At 38.7% G+C, this 13,374-nt stretch overlaps 3 protein-coding genes across 5 annotated transcripts; 2 read left to right on the forward strand and 1 right to left on the reverse strand.

The window, feature by feature from the left end:
- Positions 1-3,043: 3,043 nt before the first annotated feature.
- LOC103321636 (uncharacterized) lies at positions 3,044-5,391 on the forward strand. 3 transcript variants are annotated; one of them, XM_008223466.3, is made up of 4 exons: positions 3,044-3,588; positions 4,175-4,240; positions 4,326-4,717; positions 4,820-5,391. In XM_008223466.3, exons 1-4 carry the CDS (start codon positions 3,465-3,467, stop codon positions 5,267-5,269), a joined length of 1,032 nt encoding a protein of 343 aa, XP_008221688.1. In that variant the 5' UTR covers positions 3,044-3,464; the 3' UTR covers positions 5,270-5,391. The 3 variants fall into 3 exon arrangements, with proteins under 3 accessions (XP_008221688.1, XP_008221689.1, XP_008221690.1); XM_008223467.3 differs by lacking the exon at positions 4,175-4,240 and having other exon boundaries at positions 3,048-3,588; XM_008223468.3 differs by lacking the exon at positions 4,175-4,240 and having other exon boundaries at positions 3,048-3,313.
- Positions 5,392-9,481: 4,090 nt separating this feature from the next.
- On the reverse strand, positions 9,482-11,323 carry LOC103321638 (uncharacterized). The gene is made up of 2 exons (XM_008223469.3): positions 10,616-11,323; positions 9,482-10,195 (listed from the first exon to the last, which is right to left on the reverse strand). Exons 1-2 carry the CDS (start codon positions 11,164-11,166, stop codon positions 9,781-9,783), a joined length of 966 nt encoding a protein of 321 aa, XP_008221691.2. The 5' UTR covers positions 11,167-11,323; the 3' UTR covers positions 9,482-9,780.
- A 744-nt stretch (positions 11,324-12,067) lies between these two features.
- LOC103321639 (homeobox leucine zipper protein) lies at positions 12,068-13,101 on the forward strand. The gene is made up of 2 exons (XM_008223470.2): positions 12,068-12,518; positions 12,632-13,101. Exons 1-2 carry the CDS (start codon positions 12,084-12,086, stop codon positions 12,890-12,892), a joined length of 696 nt encoding a protein of 231 aa, XP_008221692.2. The 5' UTR covers positions 12,068-12,083; the 3' UTR covers positions 12,893-13,101.
- Positions 13,102-13,374: the final 273 nt, after the last annotated feature.

The following is a 13,374-nucleotide window of genomic DNA, read 5'->3' on the forward strand; positions in this document are numbered from 1 at the left end:
TATTAATATTAATCCTTAATAAGAAATAGCTTTTTCTTTTTAATTTATTGACAATGGTGCACTAAGCGAGGATATGGATCCAGCTTGCTACAAAAGCACTGGTAAAGAGAGAATCCTGGGACCAGCTTAACTGTTATATCCACATTAAGGACAAAAGCGTCGTCTTTGATGCCACAGAGACAGACCATTATTGTGCTGATCCGAATCCTCCCAATTGTGAGTGCATATGTTGCTGCTAGGCTAGCTATGTACTTCTATGCTTGTAAATCGCACATATACATTGGATTTACTTCTTCTGTATTATATCAGTTGCCAAATTACGTAAAGAGAAAGCAAAGAATAATCACCAGGCATGATTTGCAGGTCCTAATTCGTCATAATTCTTATTTGTCTGCAAATTAGTCATGCATGGTAAGCCAGAGTGTGCTGAATGATGAATTGAAAAAAGTACACTGTGATGCCGTAAGTTCTTTGCATGCTGTATTTAGCTGCTATATGTTGCTTGTTGGCATAAATTAGGTTGTGCTAATTTTGGTCCCAAAATATCGTTGTTCTCTTATGTCATAACTATGCTTGATGTGATATAACTGATAAGGACGTGCCCAAAAGAGCCCAATTTCTTCTAATTAGCCAACTTATAAATTTTAATATGAAAGTATGAGAGCAGAACTTGTAAGCTACTTGTAAGAGTCTGATCAAAGAAGCCATGCCATGCTAGGATGTCAACCATATGCTATGAAAAGTAGAAATGAAGCAAACCCTTGACATTGAGTTTGAGTAGCCAAAATTCAATTTCAAACCGTATGGCATTAGCATCCACTAGCTAGCAGCCTTGACTTTTTACACACTCAACCGCTCGCTATCAGCGTGTGCAGCAACCTCTGTTGAAATTTTAATATTATCTCCATCCTCATCCTTCACAACTTGCAACCTACCTGCCTGCCAGCGCCACAGTTTCAAGTCACAAGCATATTTTATATTGTATCTAAGATTGAATTTGTTAGACTCGTGGCCAGTGCTTAACTTAAATTCATAACCATGCCCCTTAAAGACTTCCAAGACAAACTGTTCTGGTCAAATTGGTAGGCTAAAATGTATCAATGGTTTCTTAACTAAAACTCTACTTTACTTTTCGTCCCTTAACTTTAAAAATTATTATAATCATCCCTTAATTTTTGGAGTTGAAAGACGAAAAATAAAGTCGAATCTTAATTGACGGATCATTGCTACATTTGAACTTAGAATAATATTTACCCTTCAGTGTTACAGTTACTAGCAAAAGCAGCAAGATTCAAGAGTTGCTCTGCGAATTCATGTTTTTTTTCTCTTTACAAAGAAAATAAACAACAAAATGGGCAAGTTGCAAAGTGAACGAGGAGTTAGAAAAATCTTGGACGAGAGCCCATCAAACTCTTGCTCGAGTGGAGTTGCAGAGTGAGGTGAGAAAGTGATAAGCTATTGGTTCAAATCTTGTCAGTTTAAAAGAAAGAAAAATCTTGGATGACATTAATGACATGGCTCTCATGGCCTAATGTTTAAGCTCAAAGCCGACTTGTTAAAAATCTTCTAAAAGTCGACCGAAATATTTGACTGAGAAAAAAAAATAGTCGTAAGCACATATATATTATTATATAAAAATTGGAAATATGAAACCAATAAATAAGAAAGAGCCGATTTTGAAAAACGCGGCGGCTGGGTGAGGTTGCGCCGGTGGAGCCAACGGAGAGGGAGAGTGGTAGGTCAGAAGTCAGTAAGCCTAGAAAAGTAAATAAGAGTGGTAGGGCCATAGGGGCCATAGGGGCCATGACCCTTCTGATCTCTCGCTCGTCATCCATATAGACTGTTTTTTGTGGTATCTCCTGACCATTTACCAAACTGTCCTCCTCCTCATTTTTCTTAAATATTAAGGATTTTGTGTTTTTCAGAGGTTCATCTATCTCTTCTTATTCTTGAATTTATCTCTTTTAATAGCTTCACTGCTCTAACAGGGTAATCATATAATGTGGTACATGTTTGAGTAATGCTTGCCTTTTAATTGGGCGATTTCTTGAATAATGTTTACGCTGTTTGTTTACAAGTTGGCTACTTGACTCTTTATGCATTAATGGTGAAAGTTACCTACTAACTTGTGGACGGCTAAATCTTACAAAACCCTAAATTTTTATACTAAATATATGTAGAAGACTAGAAATTTATACTCAACTTGGTCTACATTAGCTTGGTATGCATTTTGGGCAAATTCCCTTAATAACTTAAGTTTATTGGGCATAATCTAGCATGGTATTAGAGTTTTGGTTCCATAATTTTTAAGTTTGAATCCCTTATATGGTTAAACATGAGTTGAACGTGAGGGAGAGTGTTAACTTGATATACATTATTGTGTGTATGTGAGTGACAATTTTAACTTGATATACATTGTATGTTCATTTCCTGACATTCTATTTGAATATGACGAACATAGTAAAGATAGGAAAAAGATTGAAGTATTTTGCATAACCCTCTTGATCATCTTGAGTTATGAAAATGTCATAAAACAACACTTTTGCATGCATCAAGCAGTAACTTCCCCTCCCAATGCTTTGAAAATGAGATGGAGACATTGACCCGCTGTTGAGCAATATCAATCAACCATGAGCATTGAGCACCAGTATACATATATATATATATATATATAAAAGCTTTGGTCATTTATTCAAACAGACAGTTCAGATGTCTTTGAACCCAAAACTTCATTTTCTTAGTGGGAATCCGATTAAGTCACGATTTTAACTACCAGATCATTTTACAAAACTTACGTTTATTAATGATTAGCTTGGAACAAGATTCCCCTTTAGAGAGAGACCTTGGAATTCAAACATTTAGTTTTGTTAATTTGGAGAAAAGAAAAAAAGGATCCTATTATTTTCTAGTAATACAAGCAACAGGTTGGATAAGAAGAAAAAACAGATGGGGTACTTTGGTCATTTACCCAACCTGTCAACTCTCTCCCAGAAAAGAAAGCCTCCTGTCTCTTCACCAAGCTCCTTATAACCCCACCAAGCTCTACCCCCAAGGGAAGATTCTCTCTTTCTCTCTCCCAATGTTTTAAAATTTCTGGCCTTCACAAGTTCCCAACCATAGAAGCAAAAGCTGTAGCCAAGGGGTGAAAAAAAATAAAATCCCAGAGTAGCAAAAGCTTCTCCTGCCGGCTTCTTCTTCTTCATCTTCATCGTCTTCATAGAAACCCAAGATGTCACCGTTCTCTGCTTGATTGTCTGTTTCTTCATCTGAAGCCGTTTGCTTCCACTACTTGTTCTCAGTCACTGAGTGATGGGTGTGAGCTCTACTCTCTCTCAGACTTTCCACATTACAGTAATTCTCACAAGAAGCTCTTTTTGCCGTAATCATTAGATTGAAGCCAACACATGTGCCCCTGAGAATTCAATCTCACACAACATTGATAAATACATAAAACACATAAATATATGTCGGGTGGGAAACTCTACAGTGCTTCAGACATGAATGTTATTTTTCAAAACGAAAAGCTCCCTTGCTCTTCTGACGTTCTTGAGTCTATTTGGGTTCCCACTTCTTCCTCCTCTTTTCATGGTAATTTTATATCTGCTTTGCATTTTTTTACTTTGTTGGTTCTCGAGCCTTAGAGCTAGCTAGCTATTGTCCATCTGTTTGATGCTTTTATTCTTGTTGGGATTGTTGCCTTTCTTTTCATTTTTCATTTTTTCCTTTTCCATTCCCTTTCTCAGCTATTCAAACTAATGGGTTTTCTCGTTTGACTTTGGTTATATTTCGTTGCTCTTAGATTGATCACTGTAAAGCTTGAAACTTTCACACATCCGATTTTGAATTATGTTACTTAATGCGCAAAATTCGAATTTTGGCAGAACTTTCTTATTACTTGACAAAAATTGTGGGTCTTTGACATTCTTTCGACTATTTGTTACCTGTTTCGGTTGATCAACAGGGTAAATCTGCTAGACCAACATGTTAAGGTGGAAAGTTTGAAGCTTTCTGCATGCTAAGATTGAAAGTCTGTAGCTTTTTGCATGCTAAGTAGAAAGTTTGAAGCTTTTGCATAAACTCTTACAATATTCTATTGCATTTCTTTTAAGATATTTTTGGTTTGTAATTGTTTTTTGGGTCTGGAATGAATTCATCTTGTAGTTGCTAATTTCAGTTCCTCTCTGTAAACAAAATGGGGAGACTTTCATCAATAGAAGAAAGATAGAGAAAACCCCACCGAGTACGCTTATCTGAAATTTACACTATTGAGTTCTTGAAAAAGGTGTGGCCATCTAAAATTTGGGTGATCCTTGTTTTTGTTCCAGGTTCAAATTCAGTGGTTAATTTTGAAAGTGCAAGTGGAGAAGACTCCTTGGATAGGTCATTCTTCCGACCGATTGATAAAGAAAATGGGGATGACGATTATGATGCAAGCCTTAATCAACCAGGAAAGAAAAGGCGGCTTACGGTGGATCAAGTTCAGTTTCTGGAGAAGAACTTTGAGGTAGAAAACAAGCTTGAACCAGAGAGGAAGGCCCAACTTGCAAAAGAACTTGGCTTGCAGCCTCGCCAAGTTGCAATTTGGTTTCAAAACCGGCGAGCGAGGTTTAAGAACAAACAGCTGGAGAAGGAGTATGACTCATTGAAAGCTAGCTTTGACAAGCTCAAGGCTGATCATGACAATCTCCTCAAGGAGAACGGAAGTTTGAAGAATGAGGTAAATAAGTTCAATATGATCAGCATGCCTCATTTGAGTAATTTGTTAACTCTTTTGACTGAGAAAATAGTAAATGGTTTAATTTTTCCTTTGTGTGAACAGATTGATTCCCTCAAGGACATGTTGATTTTGAAAGATAAAGGAAAGCCTGGAAAAAGAAATTTGGAGTTGCATGATGCAAACAATATTATTTTATCCGATGTGAAGCCCCAAAGTGCAACTCCAAATGCAGCTTCTGATAATGTGCCAATGGTGGTATGCAAGCAAGAGGATGCAAGTTCTGCCAAAAGTGATGTTTTTGACTCAGATAGCCCGCATTGCACTGAAAACCATTCTTCGTTGTTAGAGCCTGCTGATTCTTCTCATGTCTTTGAACCAGCTGAACAGTCGGATTTCTCACAAGATGAAGATGATGATCTCAGCAGGACCCTTTTGCCCCCACCCTACTTCTTAAAACTTGAAGATAGCTGCTATGATGAGCCGCCTGCAAGTTCTAGTAATTTTGTGTTCCCAATGGAAGATCAGCAGCCCTTTTGTTTCTGGCCTTACTGAGAGAGAGATTATCATGTTTCACGTTGACAGACTGCTATATTTCTCTCTGATGAAATGTGAAGTTCTCAGTTGTAATTATGGTTAAGTTAACTAGCAATAAATCCAATTATTTTGTCCGTTCACATATGTTTTATGTTTTGATTTCCCGGGTTTATGAGACGACATAGGTTATTTGGCTACGAGCCAAAGACACAATATCCACGCAAGAGATGAGAACTTATGGGATTTGAGGGCAAGTAAGAAAGAAAGGAAAACCAGAAGTTGATAAGCTCTGTTCCCTTCATAAATGCATTAGAAGTTGAGTGCATTTTATTTATTTTTTAAATATGAAGATTTGAGTGCATTTTATTAAGTAACGTATCTTAATGCATATTCTGGAAATCTGATGTTGCTGCATTTGATAATCTGTGTTTTAAATTGATCCTTCTGCAATAAGATACACTGGCTCCCAAATACTGTTAATTTGTTATCATAATAATAATCAAACTGCAGTGAAAAAGCAATCTTGGCAGATAGTAGTACAGAATATATTTGTACAGAATATATTTGCTCAACACAGCATACTCACTCCATAGGAGGAGAGAGAGAGAGAGAGAGAGAGAGAGAGAGAGATCATTAACATAATGTTTTTGCTCTGTTAATTAATGTGTTGAATGTTACATCTTTGTGAAGTAACGTCCAAGACAAGTATATTTTAATAGCAGCGTGACAAGCTGAGTTTGAATCCGAACACAGAGAAGCATATGAAAAAGATGGTTAAAGTATAACACAATACATAAAAGAAGGAAAAGAAAAAGTCAAATTTTTGGGTATGGTTTCATCTTCTAGTGACAATCACTCGTGTGTGATTGGCAATGACTTTTCGACGCCCACCCTCCCCTTTCCCTAAAATCCCGATAGCTTATTGGGGATGTTGACACCTTGGTTACGTTAAAGCTTTAAATATCTCAATACTTATATGCAATTTTTTTTTTCCTTCCTAAACCAAAGTTTGTTTTTTTCCTGCAGATTGCTTCTGTTACAGAAAATCTTGCTGATGCAAGTTTGGATTTCCCAAGAAATTGTGCCCTCGAAAATGTAAACACACTCTTATGACATGAGTGTGTATTATAATAACATGAGATGGGGTTCTGTTTTTATATTTAATTGTTTTGGTGGAATATGGATTGCATCATGCATGGCCCATTGGCAAATTGGAGCAAACCTTCTGAGAGATGAAGTCTTACTGGTTTGTCACACTTCACGTGGAAAAGAGAACCTTTGCTTTGATGTGAAAATTTAAATTTCAACTTTATTCGGTGGAAGCGAAAGAAACTGTTAACATTGATTTGACCCCAGAGTAGAAATTCTTCATTTTTGTCTGCTTCAATTTCAATTTTCAACCGTGTTTTTATGTGGTTATTTCTCTATGTGCTGGTTATTAAAATTGATCCCAGCTAGCTGCGTCATCAACTTGGGAAGGAGGGCGTAGAAATTACAGAGATTGAGCGAAAAAGATGCTGCCACCAAAGTTGAATTCTCTGTGGCCAAACCGAAAAAAAAAAACAAAAGTCTTGCTCTGTTTCTAGCAAATTGGGTTTCAAGACTTTTTAAGAGTGCAAAAGTTGCACTGCATGCTCTTGATTCTTGTTGCGGGGTCCAGTAGCAATTCCAAGTTAAGGCACACATGTAGGAGTATTTGAAGACATGCTCTAATCATTGGGGATACACAAATTTCATCTGTAGAAGGGTTTGGAACAGCTTTTCTTTTTCTTCTTGAAGTGAAATTTTTATTTATAATTTGAGTTTGTGATTATAGTCGTTAGATGGAGAGATAACGGGTTGGTCATGCGCTCGTGTTTCTACCAATTTTGTCACGACCAACATTCCCAATCACAAAAAGGAGATAAAAAGGCATAATTCAGTCAAGCAACGCCACACATCCATCCCTATGTTCCGTGTGAGATGTTAAAACTTAGGCTTCTGCTTCACATCTTTCAATGGCTTGAGCAAACCAACAAGTAAAGGCCAAGTTCATAGTTGGCAAGTTATGCCACGTGGGGACAGCGTCTGGCCACATCAACTCTAGATATTTCCTCCCAAACCACGCAGTACCGACGATTTCAAAAATCCCATTCCATTTCTGAAACAATCACATTCGTCCGGAACCATCGGAAGTGGCTTGAACATCCACCACATACGTGTCAGTATCCGAGCATGCCACCACACCGCAGGAGCATGCACAGGGATGGCTTTTTAATGGGCCGGGCCCACATGTGGGCCGTATATAGAGATATGCATGCAACGTGGCGATAATCCCGTGGTGGGTCTGAGAGCTTGGAAAGAGCTGGGCCCCACTGCAGAAGGGTTCCTTTCCGTAGTCTCTGTTCCAGGAGAGAAGGGTAGAGACAGAGCAGGATAAGAATGTAATGGGGCGGGTCATGCATTGCAGTTGGGCCCCGGGACTGGGATATGGGCTTTTGTTGGTATTGAGACAGCACTGTCAGCTCTTGATCATCCAACCAACCAATCTCACTCTCTGGGGGTCTGGGTGATGATGTCACACGTGTGCGGTCTCTTTCGTGGGTCCTACTAACCACGTGCCTACCCACACTTTCTTCTTCGTCAGCTGATTAGACCATGGCAGTGGGCCAGTGCCTATGCATTGTCTAGTATAGTAGCCTACCCAACCTTTCATGTGAAGTTTGATGAACATAATTGGACTTATTAAATCAGCACTAGTTCAACATATTGTCTTACAAATGCCATTTAGGCATTATTTGGTTCATGAAAAAGGAGACTTGAAAATTGAGAAATCAATTGTTTTATCATGTTTGGTAAGTTTATGTATGGAAAATTGTTGCCTGGCTTATGGGAAAGTAAGGGGAAAAGTGAAGTCATCATTCCAATTTAGGTTTTATTTTCCCTCCTCATGAGAAAGTTTGGAAAAATGAGCTAATATTAAATACATATTTTTTATGATCATTTTATCCCCATTAACAATTTAGAATTACAATATATCATTAATATTTTTTTTTATTTGATTTAATATGGGTATAATTGAAAATTTATACAAACTTTGTTTTCCATTCGTACTCAAAACAAACATGGGAAAGGAAATAAAGCAATATTTCCCGGTAGCTTTTCCAGTATTACCAAATGTGGGGAATAAATCTTCCATTTCCATTCCTTAGAGAATGACATGGGAAATGATTTCCCCTCAAATTTATTCCATGAACCAAACGGGGCCTTAGAGGATTGTGATTCATAATGATTCATTTGAACTCAACTCCAATCTAATCTAAGTCAATCATCTACCAAATGAGGTCTCAATGTTGTTGTCCATAGCCCATATTTAAAAATGGGCTTTGCCTTTCAGCCGAGGAAAGGAGAAAAAAAAAAGGTGGGCTTTGCGCTACTTTAATTAACTATATGAAAATGTGGGTTACTTTAAAATAATAATTCTGTAATGAGGGCTTTATAAGTGAGGCCACATCTCTTAATCGTTGGATCAAATTGGTTAGCCGTTGGACCATATTGGTTAGCATGATCTAACAATTAAGAGATAAGACCTCACCTAAGGGTCATAAATAAAGCTCTTACTATAGAATGACTCCACTTCAGAAAAGCCGAGAGGAATGAAATATCAGAAGAAAAAAAACCATCCAATCTTAAGCCCAATAGGAAAAGACACCAAGATGGATCCCCCTCCACAAAGCCAGCTAGCATAGGATATACCCTGACGAAACAAGACTAAATATCAGGAACTGGAGAGGATTTACAAACATATACTATTTCATGGCTTCTCTATGAGAGCTTTTACAAGAGCATTCTTCAAAGGTGTTAGCCAGGACAATCACTTCATTATCAGAAAGCAAATCCTTCTCCTTTGAAGCATAGTTAACAAGTTCATAAGATCAGTACATTTGGAATTCTTTACCAATATTTGAAGAAATAGATTTAGAATAACAGAGGGGATAGAATGATATTCATGATTAAACACATCCCATGTAAATTTATTTGGAGAGCGGCATAGGTGAACCATCCATTGTGGTTTAACTAGCACAAACAAAATGAGAGATGTTCATCAAGTGACAAGACAAACTTAATCAGACTGCAAGCACATTGCAGATCCAACATAACAACTCGGCTCTGTTGTTTGAAATGAGCAGGAGGACGCATTACTTTAATTACTCCAAACCATGACCAAACTAGGAACAAGATACATAGGTATGAGGGTGTTACGACAGTGACAAATTTATTATAGAAAGAAGTGGAAGAAAAAGCCTTGCATTGTCAGCTACCATAACCTCTTTGAGAGAGATTCATCTCATATTGCTTTACATTCAGGTTTCAGAAATCACAAAGCATTCATACATCTTCTACAAAAATGTTGTGTATTGAGTCAAAATATGAATTGATACGGATAAACATGTAGAAAGTGAGTAGCGAAAGCATACAATCTCAAAATTCAAAGATCATTAGTTAACCCTTGTGAGGATTGGATTACTTCAAGAATTTCCAATGTCATATCAGCTTGATGAGCTTAAAGACTTCCTAAGGTTCCGAAGGATGCTCCACATGAATGTGGATATAATGAAGAGGATAATACCAGTGATAATTGCATATTTGAGACCAAGGTTCACCAGCAAATTTACTAGAAGCCCAGCCAATAAAACACCAAAGAAATTTGCAGACACTGCTGCCCAGAATGGCATATCAAGAATGGAAGCTATGATGGCTCCTGTCCATGCTCCTGTTCCAGGGAAAGGCACAGCCACAAACAACATCAGACCAAGCCATTGGAACTCCTCTACAGGGCCAGCTTTCTCTTTGGCTCTCACAAACAGTATGTCTAGGAACCGAGCTGCGGCCTTGTTCTTTCCAGCAAGGAAAGATGCAAATCTCTTCAAGTAAAGTATGATGAAGGGCACAGGAACCATGTTCCTACAGATACATAGTCCTAAACATTGTTACTTCCTACAGATATATATAGTCCCAAACTTTGTTAATTTCATGAAAGAAAATTAAACTACTCTCCTGATCATCGCAAAATATACCTTGGACACAACAATGTAATACACAGAAAGGTAAAATACTCAAACTTGAAGCACCCTTTTGATCAAAATTGGGCAAAAGACAAATAGGGCATTAGGAAAATACTGAATGAAGGATGAATTGTTTAAAAGTAAAGTAGCTCATTGCTCTAATATCACCATAAGCAGGCATACTCTATCAAACATATTCTATCAAACAGATACAAAGGAACAACAAAGGCAAAGTTGTAAAAGAGCATTGGTGAAAATAAAAAATCCAACAAAAATCAAGTGGAATATCAAAATACGGATACAGACGGAAAAGACTAACCCCAGAACGGATAGAACGGTTAGCATAACAGGCTTGAGTTGCAGCCAGTAACCAACAGGAATAGCCCCACGAAGCTCAATCACAGGAAGCGTAGCCAGGGCAAATACCACAGCCTCATCAGGCCAGCCTGAGCCTCGAAGCGCACTCGCAATCTTCAGGCCAAAACTGGAGGCTCTAATGGAATCAGCTGCAGCAGCTGATGCGGCATTAGCATCCCCAGAAGCTGCGAACAAAGCAAGGGACACAGAGGCCCAAACCAAAACCCAAAAGACAAATTTGACTGGCCGTTCCTCAAAGACTGGCAAAATATCATCTTTCTCATCTTTATCAAGAAACCCATGTGAAGAAACTCTTGTTGCAGCGTGAGAAAGCGGTGAATTTGCCAAACGAGGGTTTAAAGGGGACAAAGTTCGGAAATTTATGTCTGCATTTGAATTGAATGGGGGTTGAATGCTATGGGCAATGGAGGGGCGGCCATGTTTTGGTGAAAATCTGAAGCGGGTCTTTCCAAGAGACAAATTTGATGTTGATGCTGATAAAAATAGAGCCATTGCAAATGGGAAGTTGGAGAATTGATGGGTTGTCAGCTCAGGTTCTGTGTCTCCGAGTTAGGTGTCTGACAGAAATTTTGTGAGCCGGTGTGTTGGGGGCTTTCTGTTGTGGATTTGTGAATGGTAGTTTCACTGAAAATTTACTGTTTGCAAACAAGGTTTTCAAAGCACCCATCAAAATGTTGCAAAGTGGACTATGAGCTGCTTTTATTGTTTAAAGTTTGGGCTTTTATGGTAAGATTTCGGGTGCGCCTAAGGTTGAGATGAGCATTGAGGCTTAAACGGCATAAGACGACAAGTATGGAGGAATTACCAAGGTCTTGTTGGAGATGTGGTTAAGATTTGAGATCTTTTGGAGTTATGGTATGGCTAAAATGTGATGCAACAATAAAATGGTCTGTGAAGAGACTTGGTACTTGCCTTCATTTCTTTTAAATCTTTCTTCTTGTCTCATTTCCCTTTCTCTCCAATTTACGGGAACAATAAATTCTTAGGAGGATGTTGAGAATTGGCGTACAAACCAAAAAAAGGGGCGAGTTTTAAGCCGTTGGAGTTGCCCAAGTGGTGATAGAGGATGCTAATGTGTTAGGGTAGGGTAATGATAGATAACTGTAAAAGGAAATTAAGTGTCCAAAAAATTGTATACTTTCTACATGGTGACACAAGTGTAGATTGAGTTTGTTGCCCTATAAATATGTACTCAACATGATTTATGTGCGATATGGAAAAAAGGAATATCTCGTCAAAATTTATATCCCATTTCGTGCATCTACTTTCTTGGATTCATGTTGTACTTTTTTTTTCCTATTTTTGTGAACAAGTTTATTTTCTATTTTCAAAAGGAATGGTGGAATCCTTATTGATTAAAGAGAAAATAGTCAACCCATATAGACAGTCAAACTCCGAACTCATATGATATGATATCAGTATATGAACGACAACCCGGAAATTGGAGTCGCACATCTACCAACACAACACAAGACCCCCAATTTTCTTCACCAAAAACCATGAGCCGGAAGAGAGACAAACCCTACTTCTCCCGCCACGTCCCCGCCTCCGCCTCCGGATGGAAACGCCGTCGTCCCCTGCCTCCTCATCCCGAGCCCGAACCAGAGCTCGACAAGCCAACTTACAAGCTGCCGCCACCGCCGGCTCTTGTCATTACAGGTCTCCAGCCAGACTGCTCCGTCCTAGACCTCAAGTCCCGGTTCGAAATATACGGAGCCATCTCTCGCATCCGCATTGACCGCGATGCGGTCGGCTACGTCACCTACCGCGCCACCGACTCGGCTGAAGCCGCCATTGCCGCCTCCCTCGACCCCTCCTTTGGCATTACCCTCGACTCTAGAAAGGTAATCTTTTTAAGTTTCCCTTCACTTGCCCATAGAAGCTTGCTTTTTTCTTTGTTTCTTTGTGGGTTTTCGAATTTTAGCAAAGTTGGTTGAAATTTGGGGTTTTGTTGCAGTTGCAGGTCCTTTGGGCAACAGACCCACTTGCCCAATGGAGGAAAGGAGTTGGAGTTGGTGCTGAAAACAGAGATTCTAGTAATGGGTCATCCTCAAATTCCAATCTTTTGAGGGCTGAGGTGCCTCTGAGGAGACATGGTAGAGGCAACAAGCTTGCTTCGGCTATAGTGAACCCCAGAGTTGCTGCTGCTGATGGTTCTTCAGTGTTGGATGTGCCTGCCAAAGCCAGAGAAATCGTTGCTTATGATGACATACTGTAACTTTCATAGTCAGTTATTTGGAATTTGAAGGATTAGTTTGTAACATTAGCATTGGGTTTTGGTTTAGATAGTTGGGAATGGAAGAATATGATGGTATGGAGCTGCGTGAGTTAGGTACTTCAAACTTCAAAGTTGTGTAAGTTATTTAGATAAAGGGTTGATGTTTTTATGTTTGGTCGTGAATCCAATGTTGCTTTTCTTTGGTTTCTGATTTTGTGTGTTGTTTTGTTTCCATGAATCAAGCAGCCATCTGTTGTAAATTTACTCTGTTTTTACTTCAACAATCTAGTTGTTGTGACTTGTATTTGCGAATGGGATTGCATTTCTTTCAAACATGTTTGTGTTGGTTTTGATAACTTCACACAAGTGGGTTGGATTGAGGCTGAATTTGAGATTCTCAGTTTGCCTTCGGAAGTTGAAGCTTCTTGGACTTTCAAGTGACACAGTAATGAAATATTGGGAAGAATAAATGAGACTCGTAC

Source organism: Prunus mume, linkage group LG2, assembly GCF_029339155.1.
Source record: "Prunus mume cultivar Tortuosa linkage group LG2, ASM2933915v1, whole genome shotgun sequence".
NCBI classification, from domain to species: domain Eukaryota; kingdom Viridiplantae; phylum Streptophyta; class Magnoliopsida; order Rosales; family Rosaceae; genus Prunus; species Prunus mume.